This window comes from Columba livia, chromosome 13 (assembly GCF_036013475.1).
Source record: "Columba livia isolate bColLiv1 breed racing homer chromosome 13, bColLiv1.pat.W.v2, whole genome shotgun sequence".
Lineage (NCBI taxonomy): Eukaryota > Metazoa > Chordata > Aves > Columbiformes > Columbidae > Columba > Columba livia.
Window position 1 is genome coordinate 9,890,804 of NC_088614.1, and position 15,163 is coordinate 9,905,966.

A 15,163-nucleotide genomic window follows, 5' to 3' on the forward strand; every position below is an offset into this window, starting at 1 on the left:
GTACTCAGCACCTAGCCGTTAAGGTCCAGTTTTCCAGCAGAGGGCTGATAAAATAGAAATGGCTCTGAGAGTGAATCTCAATGTGTAGCAGTCCATGTGTACAGTGGACATAAGCTAGCTAGTTTAAAGCCAGTTTGAGTAGTGCATAATAGCATGGTTGCAAGAATAAACTCCCACAACACCATAGTACCTGAGCCAGGAGGGGCCTGTAAGACTACCCTATAAAAATATTCTTAATCATAAATATGTGCCAAAATAATTTCCATTTGTAACTGAAGCAAAAATACAGCCAGGCTTCCAGATGCAGCACTCCTCGTAAGCAAAAGCGAGAGCAAGTTTTTCTTGTTTCTTCACAGACCCTTCCATCAGGTGACGTTCAAGGGCTTCCCCAGGAACCTGTAGCTCCTGGCGGCATTGTAGGGCTCAGACAGAAAACCTATAGACATTGTATCCCTTAAATTGTGACATGGAACAAACGGTCCTGGAAAGGAATGCCAGCAATATTGTCCCATTCAACATCTAGATATAAGGCAATCTGTGTTTCTCACGCTTTGCACATGAGCCAAACATCTAAAACTGTAAATATTATAGTACTAAAGTCACAAGTACTAGGAGTCTGGCTGTAGGCTCACTAATATATTAAAAAAGTGTTCAAATCCAGTATGCAAGTACAGCTTGCCACAAGCCCTAGCATTGCTACTGCCCTGGTCCAGTACTGTACCCCTTCTGACGTAATTAACAACTTGTTCCACAGTCAGCAAAAATAATCATGTTTTGTTTCCCGTCCTGATTTTCTGTTCATCCCCTCCCTCCCCTCCTCCCCAGCACTCCCAGTTCACTCCCATATCCCCGGCACATCCCACCTCTGCAAATCCTCTTCCCTCCTTCAGCTGGTTCCCCTGCAGTTCTGCAGCTGCTCCAGAGCTCCAGCTGTATGTGCTCGCCAGGTGAATCCCCCTTCGTGGAACAGATAAACATGGGGTTATAATCCCTGCTCCTAATAGAGGCACTGATGTAGCTCTTTCTCTTCTACCTAGCTATTGGTTTTCATGAGATTTTAGGGCGTTTTGAGGTTTATATCCATACATCAACTTTGGCTAAGGATGACTAACATTAAAATGATTGGGGGAGAGGAAACTGGCAGACAGCACAAACCCTTAAGCTTATTTTCCTTGCAAAAACACACTAAAATTATTTTCCATTACCACCACATTAGACAAGTGTCTGTTTGTAAGGAAGCTATCATCTGTTACCATAGGACCTAACTTAGAGCCCATTAAATTCAAAGAGCGTTTGCATTACTGAGCAACAATGTCCTACACTACATCCATCATCCACCACCCAGGAAACCAAGATCAGATTGAGGCAATTACAGCCTTGTTTTCAGTACCTACAGCCCATGCCCATTAACACGCATACAAATTTCAGTAACAGAGTAGACTCCTCTTTTACCAGCTTTGCATGCAAGGAATTAGATCCAATATCTCTAACATGGGCGATGTTTTCATTAGTTTCCCCGAGTGCTGAGTGTTTGGACATTCCCACCACCTGGCAGTGTTTAAGTTTGTCTCTCTGTTAACACCTTCACGTACAACTGCTGTGAGCCTTGGTTCACATTAACATTGAGATTGAAACTTCAAATTAAACTGATAATTTATGTACTTGATCATCTGAGATAGATATACATGTACAAACAACTAACCAGTGTTCTGTCCTCATCCTTTCCTCAGCCATCTGTCCTAGCATTATTTGTTTCTCAATGCAACTAAAAGCTTTCTGTATTATTGTTTCCATTCTAGCATTTGGTGCTCTGCAGGTTAGCAATTTGTCGTAGTGAAAATATACTAATTGAACCAGGGTTTGCACAGAGGAACACAAAACAGCTTCTGTACGTTTTTCCACATAAAAGTTGCTGAGACAGCAAATACTATTGGAACCCTCTGTACAAAGAACAAACAAATGCATGAGATAATAGTCTGTATTAGAATGTAACAGCAAACTATTTTGCAAGCTTATGTAGAGAACTCTAATCTGTAAACTGATCATGTTGCTATAGTTACGGCCAGGCTTAGATTTAGCTTTTAAATAACAATGGCACACAATTACTGCAGTGTGCACACACTGGCACTGTTCAGCAAGGTTCTTATGGGGAATGATCCAAACAGCAACTGGAGGACAATGTGTTTAAACCTGAGACAGCTGAAACAAAAACATTCTTTTGCAACACTCTGAAATGAGAGCAGTCTTGTGCATCCTTCAGGGTATTAAGTATCCTGATTACTACAGGATACTGAGAATTCTGAAATATAATTAACTGTCCCAGATTAATCAAAGAATGAGGTGTGCGTATTTAGAGATATGACCTTACTCACTTGAGCAGTCCTGCTGAATGAAGTCAGCCAAATATCACACAGGAACAAAGGTGTTTCTGTAGCAGAAATGGGATCAGGTCCCATCCTTAATATGCAAAGTATTCTCCAGAGCAATTACCTGAATATCATGCAAATCACACGCAGCCACAAGGCTCTTTCAGAAGTAAGGAGTAACTTTAAACTTTCCAGTACTGCAGATCAAAAAAAAGTGAAGTGTTTTCCACAATAATATGTTTATTTTTTTAATTTAAATATTTTGGTTTATTAAAAATGTTCTCAAATTTTTGTTTAAGTCAGTAAAAAAGCATAAATATATTCTTCTGGATTTAAAAAAAGGAAAACTTTTAATTCTTTGTTCTTTTTCCCCCCATTTTCTTACTTGTTTAGCTTAAAAGAGAGAAAAGAGAAGAAAGAGTAACAACCAAAAGAATGGATATGTAGGAAAATTATTGCAGGATGTTTCAGAAATTCAAAAAGTTGAATGCTTTTTTTTTTCTCCTATTAGAATCCGGCCAGAGCATTGCTTGTGATAATTACAATGCCACTGTACAGTGTGGATCAGGAGAAGTTATTCAAATTGGGGAGAGCTTCTATGGACGGAAGACGCCTCATTACTGTGTATCGGAGACTCCTCTCCAGTACGACCCAGACGGTGACTGCAGCTGGGTCAGCGTCCAGGATGAAGTAGCAGGTAGGAGCTTATGCCATTGTTTGGCAGAGCACAGAGTACTCGACAAAGTTCCCAGTCCCTAAAATATTTTGTCTTGAATTTCAGCAGCGTTAGATAATAAGAAAGTGGATTATTCCTAAAATGAAGGGAATCACAGAGAACTTCTGATGTGGAGGAGGTTTGTACAGGAGGCTGGATGGAAATGAGGGACTTTGCAAGGAGCAAAGATTCGGAGAAGGCAAGAGTGAGCAAATGGAGAACAAGGGTTCTTCTCACCGTGTGAAGAAAATACATGTGCACACCGATTCCCTGATGAACTCAAAGGGAGACCCTACGTTTGACAGAGTTGGAAGAGAACACATCCACACCAACCTAACTCCAAACCAGGGGGTGACAAGGCTGGAACCCATGGGGGCAGGAGGGCAGGCAGGACCTGCTGCTGCCAGCCGAGGTTCCAGCACCCAGCCTGCACAGACTCTATGGCCTGTCCCTATGGCGATTCTTAGGGTTTTCAGCCAAAATTAAACGAAACACATAACTTCTGGGGTTTTGCCCTCTCTAAGTCAGCTTTATTCCATAAAAGTGGAATGGTGCTAAGAAATACCAGGCCATAAGCAACACACTAAAGTCAAAATGTTGCAGGGTTTGTCTAGAAAACAGTGGCACGATATTGCCCCCCCTCCCCATTTTGTTTCTGCAATGATCTCTCGTCTGAGCTGTTATGATGATCACAGACAAAACCCACTAGTTCATTAAAAATGCTCCTTTTTTCTAGGCCAGTGTCATGGTCTTCAGGCCTGCCAGGTGACAGCAGACAGCACTTTCTTTGGAGACCCTTGTCCAGCTCACAGCAGCTATTTGACTGTTCAGTACCACTGCAAGGAAGGTAAGTGGGAGTGGGCTGTCAGCACCAAAACCCTATTCTGTTCTTTGCTGTAATGCTGTGCACATTGATATTTCTCTTAAAAATCACCGCTCTGTTCTCAGGGAAGAACCTGGAAGAGCATTGACCACTGAAATAGGCACAAAAATGGAGCTTCCCAGTCCTAACAGAGGGGTTTTGATAGGATACAAAGCCAGGAAATTCAGACACATAAAACACACTTAAATGAAATTATGTTCCAACAAGAATCTTTATCAGTAGGTATGGAAAAGAATCAGCTCCCTGTCACACCACTAATGCACCAAAATTAGCAGCAGTATCAACTCAGTTTTGGAGAAGACTTGCTCTCAAGATGTAAAAATTAAGTGAATTATGTAAGAAATGTAGACAAATAATGGCATTGAATTCTGTTATTATGTTTTACAGGTCTGCAGCTGCTTGTAACAGACACATGCTTTGTCTTTGAAAATATCACTGTCGGTTTAAACTGGCTGCTCTCTCCATACTCTGGCAACCTTTCCTGTATCATTAGCACTGGAGATGGCCACACTATTGATCCCTACTACCCTCTAACGTAAGATATATCCTTCGTATATCATCAGACAACCAGTAAATTTCACTGCTTGCACTTTATTGAATGTTCCAAGTGTCTTAAATGAGATGTTAAAAATTAAGTAGATTAGTAATAGGCTATACATAGAAGACACTTGGATTCTGCAGAAACTTGTTTTGAAATTAACACAAAATCCCATGTCAAGCTGCCAACCACAATCTTTCTCCTGCTTATTATGACAAGTGATTCCTATTTCTTATTATGAATAATTATTCCGGACCCTAAGACACAAAATTACTGAAAACACATCAGTGATTGTCAAGAAAATATTTAAAATAATACAATGGCATTCTGGAGTTTTGCTTTAATTGCATTAAAAATGTATCTTTAAAAGATCAAATATTTTTCTGTTGGATTTAAAAATCAGAATTTGTCATAGTGTGAGACAGAGAATGGCTCTTGAAATTTATTTATCTACTACTTGAGTCGACTAGAAACTTGAAGAACTAAATGTTTTTGAAGTCCAGTTAGAATGAAATCTTTTTCTTCATTAAACCAACTAATGATAAATATGCATTATTAAGGATGATATAACCTTATCATTGTTCGCAAAACAAAGAGAGGATCGTTTCAGGAATATTATTTATTTGCCTTCCATGGTGTATGTCATTCAAGAAGGATATCCTCAGCTTCTTTTCATGATCTCCCTGTGCTTGTTAGTAATAACAGCCACTACCACATCCATTCATCTCCTATCGCTATTGTGACCAGAGCTGCACCTGACTCAGGAGCGAAGAGGCATTTTTGCTAGCACGGGCAAGTGTAGATGCAGGTGCACATTCAAAAAAAGCAAGGGAGTGCTCTGACAAAATGCTGAGCACCCTCAGCTTCCACTGATATGTCTAAGACATGGTAAATTAGGAATAAAATAAAGAATAGAGACTTAAGGGCACCGTTACATGTTCTAATGTGCATAATCATAGGTCTGTGCTCACAGCCAGCAAGTCAGAAACCAGATCTAATGGCTCATGTTATTGAGCTGTAATCTACCTACTTCACAGCAAAATGTACTTACCCTTATAGATACACTTTGAGAACAACCACCCCTGAGATAAATCCTGAATTATACCATAGCTGGAACAAAGGAACAATCTTCAACCCTAAAAATTCTGCGTAAATAAATGAGGGATTGCAGTGATTGCAGGAGAGCTGAGTGAGGTCAGAAATTTCGGACCTGTGAGCACAGTCACCACTTATGGTTGGGGACTTCCCAGGACACTCTTCCACACCAAGCAGCTGTTCTCTTTCTGTTCTAGACTGCTCAGCAATGTCACATATAGATATTCATCTCCTGGAGAGTTCACTGTTTTTGTGGAATGTACAACCAGTGAATGGCACGTGACGGCACAGAAGAGGGTGACTGTTCAAGATAAGATGGATCAACTGAGCATTACCGGGTGCTACAGCCAGTATGAATCCGGGAACAGCTCTCACTGTCGCACATTGTATGGGGAGCTGTTGTGGATTCAAGTTGAACTCAATGGAGGTGAGGGAAACTACACTGCGCGATTTAAACGGAAGGCTAAATATTATGCTACCCATGGGATAGAGCAGGATTTTCATTATGCAAAACAGTATGTCTTTTTAGTGAATGCTTTCTCTCTAATTGTTGTGTTCCTGCAACTGAATGTTCTCATTCGAGGGGTTCTTTCTCAGAGCTGTTACACCACCTCAAACATCAGTATAAACCTTTTCTCCTTCTACACAAAGCTGACAAAGCATGAGAGTAACTTTAGTCACATGAATCTAAACGAAGGCAGTAGGAATATTTGCATATCTGAAGTTAGGAATCCACAGAAATGCTTCTCTGATTGAGGGCAAGAGCCATGCTGAGCCGGTCCCGCTTGCTGATCTATATTTTGTTCTCACTTCAAGTTCCTGGAATCCACATATATGCTTAAAAAATTAAATTCAGTAGCATAGGTTTGAATTCTCTTGACTGCTCTAATGCTCCCAGTAGAAAACACATGTGATAGACATCCACAGGGAGCCTAGACTGGCAAAAAAGCATCTGGAATGACTTTATTAAAAATTACTGCATTGCTGCAGTGTTCTTATGACTCTTTTATAAATACCTGAATGCTGCACAAAGCAGCTGAATTGGATGGCCTATTACACAAGCTGTGAGAAATGTTGAACTGTTTTTTGCAGGCAATGGAGTGACCTACATTATGCTAGCAGACAATATGACCCTCATTGAATCCAGTGCCAAGGAAGGAATCATCCCTCACAATCTGACGCTTGACAGTGCCTCTCAAGAGCTGCTAGGCCCAGGAATACATCAACTGGAAATCCGGGCATCCAGCAACACAACCTCATCGGAGATCTCTGAAAGTATTGCTGTTCACTTAGTTGAGCCAGTATCTGGTCTTCAGGCTGCATTAGCTTCTCACACTCTGCACCTGGGGGAGAATTTGGAGATAAATGTCTCTGTGTCTCACGGTGCCCCAGATAAACTGAAGTTTGAGGTGACTGGAGCTAACGAAACTCAGTCTCACGAAGAAGATGGTCCTCGTGGGGAACCTCGAACGTATACTGCTCCTGTGCACTCTGAAGGTACAGCACACTGACTGATGTCTTCTGTGCTTCCGAGACACTCAGAGCTGAGTAGAGGGCAAATGGGTCTCCAAATGGAGATGGGAAGCAAGGCTTCATTTGATTTTTGCAATAAAAAGACACAGTGAACCAAGGTTTATTTTTTCATTACTCAATTTGATTCAAGTACAAATGATGACATTTTCTTGAATCACAAAGTGTTTTCCTCATTTTTGTTCATATGCATAACTTTTCAAGTTTACACTCCTCTGCATTTTACATGGCAGTAATTAATAATCTGAGGAGTTCTCGGTAGAGATGACAAAGAGGAGCTTTTCTATGCATTGGTCTTCAACATGTAGTTTTTTACTTCCTTATGAATAAGCTTTTTAGTATTTTTTTCTTTCCATTATTAAAAAATCAAAGCCTTTAAAATGTGGGATAAGGGAGTTTGTCCTTAAGAGTTAATTCAGTGGCAGAAGATAAAAAAAGTTTCTTCCTCTAATGAACTATTCAAATCCCATGTCAAAGCCTCAACTCCAGAAGCTAATTATGATTGCATTTATGTTTTAAAATTATTCACTATTAAAAGTTTTTTTGGGTCTCCCTATATCCATTTGAACACCCCTTCCCTTCAGGCAGAATTTTCAAACAAGACAGCTGCTGTGTCAAGGTGCCTAAACTCACTTGGGCTCCAGTATTAGCGCACCTCTAGTTCACTGTGTGCTAATACCATAGCCAGCTGACAAAGAAAAGCATTGCAAGTGCTAGGACAAAGGTAGCTGAGTTGTTAAAAAGCTGAGATAAAGGGGAAGAACATTCCTTGAAAAGCCTTTCAACAGTGGAAACTCATCAGAAAATCCCCAAAGCTCTTAACAGGAAATAATAGGATTCTCTTTATGAATTGGATTTTATATCCCAAACACAATGGATGGGTCCCACTGCCATTTATAACTGGCCTTTTGTCTTCTCCAGGTTCTTTCCTAGTGAAAGTGGTAGCCATGAATGCCTTTTCTAACGCGAGTCTGGATCTTGGGTTCATCACTGTGTTGGCAAACAGTTCTCACCAAGAAGGTAATTGCATTAATCTGACACTGCTGGGTTTGACCGCGTGTCTTTTTGCAATCAGAGCATTTCATGGCATGTTTCTGGTTTGCATCTAGTAATTGTGTTCCTTCCATCAACAGTGCAGAAAACTTTTGTGGAGGCTTCTTCCTGATGAAGGCAGATTCCCTGGCTTTGAAGTAGTCATAAATTAGCATCACTCTGTATATGTTACACATTGCACATTTGCTGTTTGTCCGAGAAATAATTAGTGAAGTTTATGGCTCAGGACATAGCTCTGAAACCAGAAAATATTTGCATCACAGCAGTCTCATAAATTGCTGCCAGTAAAAGCTTCTTGATGGCTCATCCTTCCATTTACAAAAGCAGATTATACCAGGAATCAAGTGACTGTAGTACTAATCCTATTAAGACTTTTCAAGTGCTTTCTCTCAATTTTTCTTTGTACATCAATGAAATTCCACCACCTTCTGTGAATTTATTTTCGTTCACACAACATCTTTATAGTATGTGACTAGCTCATTGTTACAACTTTACCTATCACAGTTGCAAAGACTGATTCTTATGGCCCTGTCTTTCACACTGGTGGTTGTCAAATCCTGTGTATTTAAGTCATATTAACTGAGGATGTCTGAAGGCTTTGCAGGTGGTACTAAAATATTCTGCTCTTTTTTGTGTTAAACAGATTTTGCTAAGGAACAACACAGCTCCAAAACAAATGCCCAAGAGACAAATGTAAGCATTATTTAAGGATCTTCCTTTAAAATTGAATTGCTTAGACATTTTTCTCAGCAGTAAAAGTACTACATAAGATATTGAAAAGAAGTATTTGTAGCATAGATTATAGACTAGATTTTCTCTGCCCCATATGATTTCACATAAAATCCACCCCAAAAGTCTCTGAGACAAAGATGTTTACAGGCACCCAATCTACATTTCATAAAAGCCTGTGAGTAACAATTAAAATATTAGAGAAAACGAACTTTTCACAATGACTCAGTTTGAGAAGTTGAAATGAGCTTACATGAATTTTTAAATTATCCACTTGACAAATGGAAACATCTCTTTAAGGGGCTATCTTCCAAGCAGAGCTTCATATATATTTATATTGTTTCTAAGTGTTTCCTGCTTCTCTGTTGGAATGCTTAAGTAAGTCACTTTGCAAAGGCAAAATCTCCAGTTTGCAGCAAACTAAGAAACTAATGATACAGCAATTACTAGCAGCTGCGCAAATGTAAATAATAAAATTGCCAGATATAATGTTTTATTATCATCTTAAAGATGTAGTTTTCAACTACAACACTAGCAGGCAGATGTCTGCTACAGGAAACGTGGTGCTGCACAACAAGGCATTGTGCTTTACATATTGCCTGTAAGAATGTACTGGATCAGAGGAATATAAAACTAATCCCAAACTAAGGTTATCACAGTTTATTGCAGAGAAAGACAAATTCAGCTATAATACCTCCTCCTTCTCTTCATCTATAGCTGTAATGTATCCAATTCAGATAGAAAAGGAATGTACTAGAAGACAAATAATTGTCGAAGGGTTAAATGTCTTGGTCCAGAAGTGGAAAATTAACGGGAATTAGTTTCCTAAATACCTGCATTAGTTTTGAAAATGAGAGCCGGGCTTCTAAGCCACTTATGAGTTTGGGAGTATTTTGCCAGAGAGTTTCCCTGCACCATCTGCTTCTATTCCCATCACTTCTCCCTCCCCACTATCACTGATCAGCTAAAGATCATTTAAACTACAGATCTGCATATAGCAATTTAGGAGTCTAAACTTTCCAACCTTTTTCATTATAAAGAAGCAAGATATGGATGCGTTTATACATGCTACTGTCCTAACCAGTATATTTATTTATTACTTAGGGTCACAGAAGAAAAAACAAAATATATATTAAACCAAGTCGCCATGTGGATCCTTTCACAAGTGTTACACTTGGCTGGCCAGACAACAGCAGCAATTTCAGTTTTCTCTGGTCCTGTGGTATGTGCATTTCCTGAACTTTTACATTAACTTCCATTTGATGAGTAACAAACTGTCATATCAGATCAAGTGGTGAAAATCTGATTAAAGGATGGTTTACTCTCTGGCTTTAAAGTTTGCCACTCACTGTACATGAAGAATGTCCTTCTACCTTGCCATGATTTTAATACCGAACTAATTATGGTATATACTATGGCATAGCACTCAGTTTTGTCTTTTTCCAAAGGGGACTACTCCTAGGCTTCAGTTTTTCAGGATCTGCCCATCCTAAACCATCACCCTCACAGCTAAGAAGTAATCCCAAGTGATTTACATAGTTAGGCATCTGCACAGTACACGTGTCTCAATAAACCAGCAATAACTAGCATCAAACGTGATGCAAAAACATTTCAGCATATGGCTGAAAACTGGATTGAGACTCAGGACATCTGTGTTCTGTTCCCATGTTTATCCCTGGCCTCATACCTTACTTTTAAGAAGCCAGTCTGTACTCTGACCTCTGATGACCTGCTCTTTAAATTGGGTTCAGGAAACTTGTTTGCTCTACAAAACTCTTTCAAGCCCACGTCAGGAAAGTTCTTTACAAGAGACACCGGATGTTATGACTATTCTGATTGTGAAGGAAATTTTTATGCAGGAGCTTGCTGGCCTGAGTGGAACGAGTGTGTGCAGCAACAGATAATCCTAACCAACCAAACTGAGGTGCAAATCCCACCTTCCTGCCTTCCTCCTCCAAAGTCAGCAGTGACCGTCAGGGTTTTAGTCTGCAATGATGGCAATGAAGAGAGGCAAGATGAGCAATGTCTTTATGTGACTGCAAGACAAGAACTGCAACTGGAAATCAGGTCTGTTTCTAAACCCTAATATCCACTGGTTAATATTATTACTGCACAAACATAGTGCAAGGCCACAGTTGCCAAATAACAATAACGTGATAACATACTGTTGTAAATCTGTTGACACCTTACCATCATAGGAATTACAGACAAAATGAGTCTTGCTGCATTTTCCAGTCCACATTTCTGAACACAATAATTTTATAAACTGAATAATATTCTCCCTAAAACCATTTAGAGCTTTTGACCCCACTATATCCTTTCAATGCTGGAGATTTCCATACACAAACCTCATTGAAACAATGAGAATAAATGCCATAAGATATGTCTGAAGTTTCCATGAGACACCCAGATACACATTACTGTCTTAAAAAAAATCTGTTATTCAAGAATCCAGTACTTCATTTAAATGATCTATTAATATAATAATCTCAGGAGCTTAAATAGATGCAGGCTTCATTTGAGAGCCTGAATCAGTTTTGCAACACAAATAGTTTGCAGGTTCTGGGCCTCAGTCATGTTGAAAATGGAGATGAACGTGCCTAAATTTCTTCCATTCAAATTAAGTATTTCACTATTTGTGAGTCATGTATCACCTGTACCATACTGCAGGGCTTTTGTAGATTTTCATCAAATGAGGGTAAACCAATCAACATCAAGGACAACTCATACGGTTACTGCCTGTAATTACCATCGTCCTTCCTTACAGGTGTGAGGCAAACTGCAAGCCAGTGAATGCCAGGGAAGAGCTTGTTTTGCGTGTCTCTGGACAGAAGGACTCCCAGGCCATATATTATAACTGGTATTTAGATAACACATTCCAAAGCAAGGTGAGAGCATCAGATTCATCAGAAATTCTTCCCACACAAAAATAAACATCCATCCTGAGGGAAAGACACATGGCCTCAGAGCAGTACTTTGTCAAATGGATGCTTTGGGAATAATAGTGAACACTGAAACAAGGGGGTTCTTGGTTTGGGAGGGGTTATGATAAAGGGCACCAAACTGCCACCCTGATCCTGATAAATCACAACAGAAACCACAGCAAAGAGCCTCTACTGTCGTGTTTTCTGTCTGATTTTCCAGTCTACAACCCTCCCTCCAGCCTGTGGCCTGACTGGTTTCCGGCAGAACTCTTTGAATTTGCTTCAAAGCAACACATCTGTGTTGAAAATGAACAGCTCCTTCTTGCAGACACAGGGAGAAGCTTTTCAGATTAAAGTAACAGGTAAGGGTGAGCAGGGCTTTTCAGACTCCTTTAAGAAAGTCTCTGCCATCATGACATCACCCTGGCATTACACACACATAGCTTCATTGACAAATATGAAGCTAAATTAGTCCACAAGTTGAGAGCTGTTATTTTATATGTGGGTTCTCTAAAATAATTAAGAGCAAAGTTTGTTTTGGGCTGTTGCACAGCAGGACAAATTCAGTTATCTTACTCCAAGCTGTTAGTAACTTTGTCAAGGCTCATCTGGAAATGAAGTTATGCTAAATGCTTCATCAAATAATAATACAGCTTTGCTTTATAATGCAAACACTACCATGCTTTTAATAGTTCTTTTATGGCTTATTCAGTAGTGGGATTTCATTTCTGATTAGGCCTATCCTGATGTTTCTGGTGCCTGAACAAACAGCATCATTGATAAGTAGGCAGGATTCAGGTCTGAAGATCAGTGCTGCTGGGGCACGATTATTGCTGACATTCTGCTGCCTCCACTCCCAGCAATGACTCGGGGCAGCTACGGGGAGGAGACGTTCCTCGTCAGCACCATACCTCCGCCCGAGAGCCCCGCTTGTGCCGTGTCTCCCAAGCAGGGATCAGTGCTCACCGCGTTCACAGTCTCCTGCAGTGTTCCTTGCTCGGCGAATTCATGCCAATCCAGTCGTGACAGGCAGCTGACATACTGCTTCTATCTGAAACCAAGTAAGTCCTGAGGTGAACTGTATGGCTGACTGCTGCTCCGTGTTTCTAGCAAGCACCAGCACTGTTGCTAACAAGGGCAAAGGCACAAGCTGCTCAGCTTCTCAGGGAGATTAATAAAGAGTGAATGAGGCCAGCAAAGAGCAAGCCCAGGGTTCCCTGTTCCTAGAGAACAGGCGCTGCCTGTGTGGTGTCTGATAGGTGACCCCTTCTTTCCCATTTCAGATTCTCTCCTGCACTGTGGCCCGGATCCTGAACTCTTCCCAGTTTATCTTCCACTTGGAGAAGAGGAAAACAATTTCATTTTACATATGACAATTACTGTTAGCAACAACTTTGGTGATACAGTTCAAACTAATGCTTCAGTGAAGGTACACAGTAGAATTACTATATTTCAAGATCTCTCAAGTTGATACCTAACCTGCGATTCACTTTTGGACCTTCTTCTCATTTTATACATATTACTTTCCTCTGAATGTGCCATAATCACCGTTTTCCTAACCAAAACTATACTCTGTGGACACAAGGTAGTCAAAAGAATCTTCCACTGTCCTTTTTTTTCTAGGATAGAAGTTTAAAAGATGATCTATTTGGACTTTGGGCAGCATAAGCTGTATCTAGTGAGTCTGGAGTTACTCTGTGTAGGCCCCACAGAACTCTTGCTTCTGCCCCAGTGCCCCAGTAAGGAGATCCTTAACAGGCCACTAAAAATAAAACATGAAAAACTGGGAACACAAAGTCTTCTGTGCCACTCTAGCTAGTCACTCAATAAGATGATCGTGGAAGCTGTTCAAAGATAATTATAACCACATTGGCAGTGTTAAGAGCACATCTGATTTCTTCATCAGGTTGGACATGCAGCTATGACTGACGGGAACCTGACACTGCAGGCTATTGTATCCGAGAAGGCAAACTCCATCCTCAAAGACGGGAACAACAGCATGAGTCTCTTCCAGCTGTATCAGTCAGTGACTTCAGTCCTGAACCAGGAGGCTCAAGAGGAAAGCTTTAACATGTCTTTACAGACCGACACACGAAAAGAGGTCAGCCAGACACTTGTTTTCTTGCAGTACAAGATAATATAATATAATGGACTCTTCATATTCTTTGACAGCTCTTAAGCAATAAAAAGCTCAAATATCACTACCTGAAATCAACGGAGGTTTCAAGTTTCTAGCATCTGTCTCAGTGTTTGGCACAGGTTTTCAGCTATTTTTCACTGTTTGTCCACACAAATAATCTGTTTAATCATCCATCAGTAAAATAATTCATTCTCAGTTGTTATTGCATTAACTTAAACTGATTTGGACGATGTTTTAAAACTTAAAATCAACCTGATTTTCTACAAACAATTTGAATATTAATAAGATGTCCTCTCCTGTGGGAAAAATATCCTGTCTCATTTTCCCATAAAATACTAGATGGCAGGTAATTTTAGTTTGTTCATTTCAGCTACCAGCTTATGTTGCAGTTATATACTTGTACAGTGCTTTGAGTGCCTCAGATGAAAAGATCTAGAGAAATGCAACTTATCCTTCAATTATGATTCATTCTTTGAGTCACATCAATCATACATGGCTCTGCTTTCTCTGGAAGTGGCATTTATACAGTAATTCACATACATTGGTACAAATTTTCACAAGTAACTCCTTGCTATTAATGGATGTTAAGTGTATAAATTATTTGTGTTGGAAGGTAACATAAAACTTGTGATTATAGTTACTAAGGCAAGTGGCATCTTGTCGGTAGACCTATTATAATATCAGTTCAAATGATCCTTGTTGTGGAGTCTCACTCTACCGCATAATTTACAGCAAGCCTGACTGTCAATATACAGCACTACTTGCACAGTCCTAATTAGCATCTTATTCCTTTGCCTAATTATCCCTTTTCATCTCAAGCTCCGAGGGCTGATGCTGACGACTCTCTCTGCTGTTAACGTCACATCAATGCAGATTGCTCTTAAGATGTCAGAAGTATTGAAAGAAATCACTTACAGGAGTGAAGAGCTGTCTGTCTCAGCACAGGTAAGAAGTAATTCATTCTACATCTCCTCACACTAACAGTGTAGCCTCTATTGCACCCCACTGACCTTGGAAGAGTTTTGGTGCCTTACAGTTATCCGTTCTTTGCCCGTTTTTTTCAACTGTACCAGCATGTGTATTTTGATCAGAAGGGAACATATTTTGCTGTTTAGAGTAAGCAAATTTGGACTCACAGACATTGTCTCAGCAACCACTACAATCCAGGCTATAACTGTCTCACCAGCTAC

The 15,163-nt window shown here is 40.1% G+C and overlaps 2 protein-coding genes across 6 annotated transcripts in view; one reads left to right on the forward strand and one right to left on the reverse strand.

The window, feature by feature from the left end:
- Window positions 1–1,010, reverse strand: part of BCO1 (beta-carotene oxygenase 1) — a 28,822-nt gene extending 27,812 nt beyond the window's left edge. The window contains exon 1 of the mRNA XM_021290766.2: window positions 864–1,010. The gene's annotated coding sequence lies outside the window, so the exon portion shown is untranslated. The remainder of the gene's footprint in view (window positions 1–863) is intronic.
- The window catches only part of PKD1L3 (polycystin 1 like 3, transient receptor potential channel interacting), a 51,211-nt gene that overhangs the window by 13,471 nt on the left and 22,577 nt on the right, over window positions 1–15,163 (forward strand). For all 5 annotated transcript variants that reach the window (XM_065028324.1, XM_065028328.1, XM_065028325.1 and 2 more), the window contains 15 exons: window positions 2,878–3,063; window positions 3,818–3,928; window positions 4,352–4,499; window positions 5,795–6,024; window positions 6,690–7,094; window positions 8,049–8,147; window positions 8,824–8,873; window positions 10,014–10,131; window positions 10,769–10,976; window positions 11,677–11,797; window positions 12,054–12,195; window positions 12,694–12,894; window positions 13,117–13,262; window positions 13,740–13,934; window positions 14,793–14,918. In XM_065028324.1, coding sequence (XP_064884396.1) covers window positions 2,878–3,063; window positions 3,818–3,928; window positions 4,352–4,499; window positions 5,795–6,024; window positions 6,690–7,094; window positions 8,049–8,147; window positions 8,824–8,873; window positions 10,014–10,131; window positions 10,769–10,976; window positions 11,677–11,797; window positions 12,054–12,195; window positions 12,694–12,894; window positions 13,117–13,262; window positions 13,740–13,934; window positions 14,793–14,918 — 2,486 coding nt within the window. The remainder of the gene's footprint in view (window positions 1–2,877; window positions 3,064–3,817; window positions 3,929–4,351; window positions 4,500–5,794; window positions 6,025–6,689; window positions 7,095–8,048; window positions 8,148–8,823; window positions 8,874–10,013; window positions 10,132–10,768; window positions 10,977–11,676; window positions 11,798–12,053; window positions 12,196–12,693; window positions 12,895–13,116; window positions 13,263–13,739; window positions 13,935–14,792; window positions 14,919–15,163) is intronic.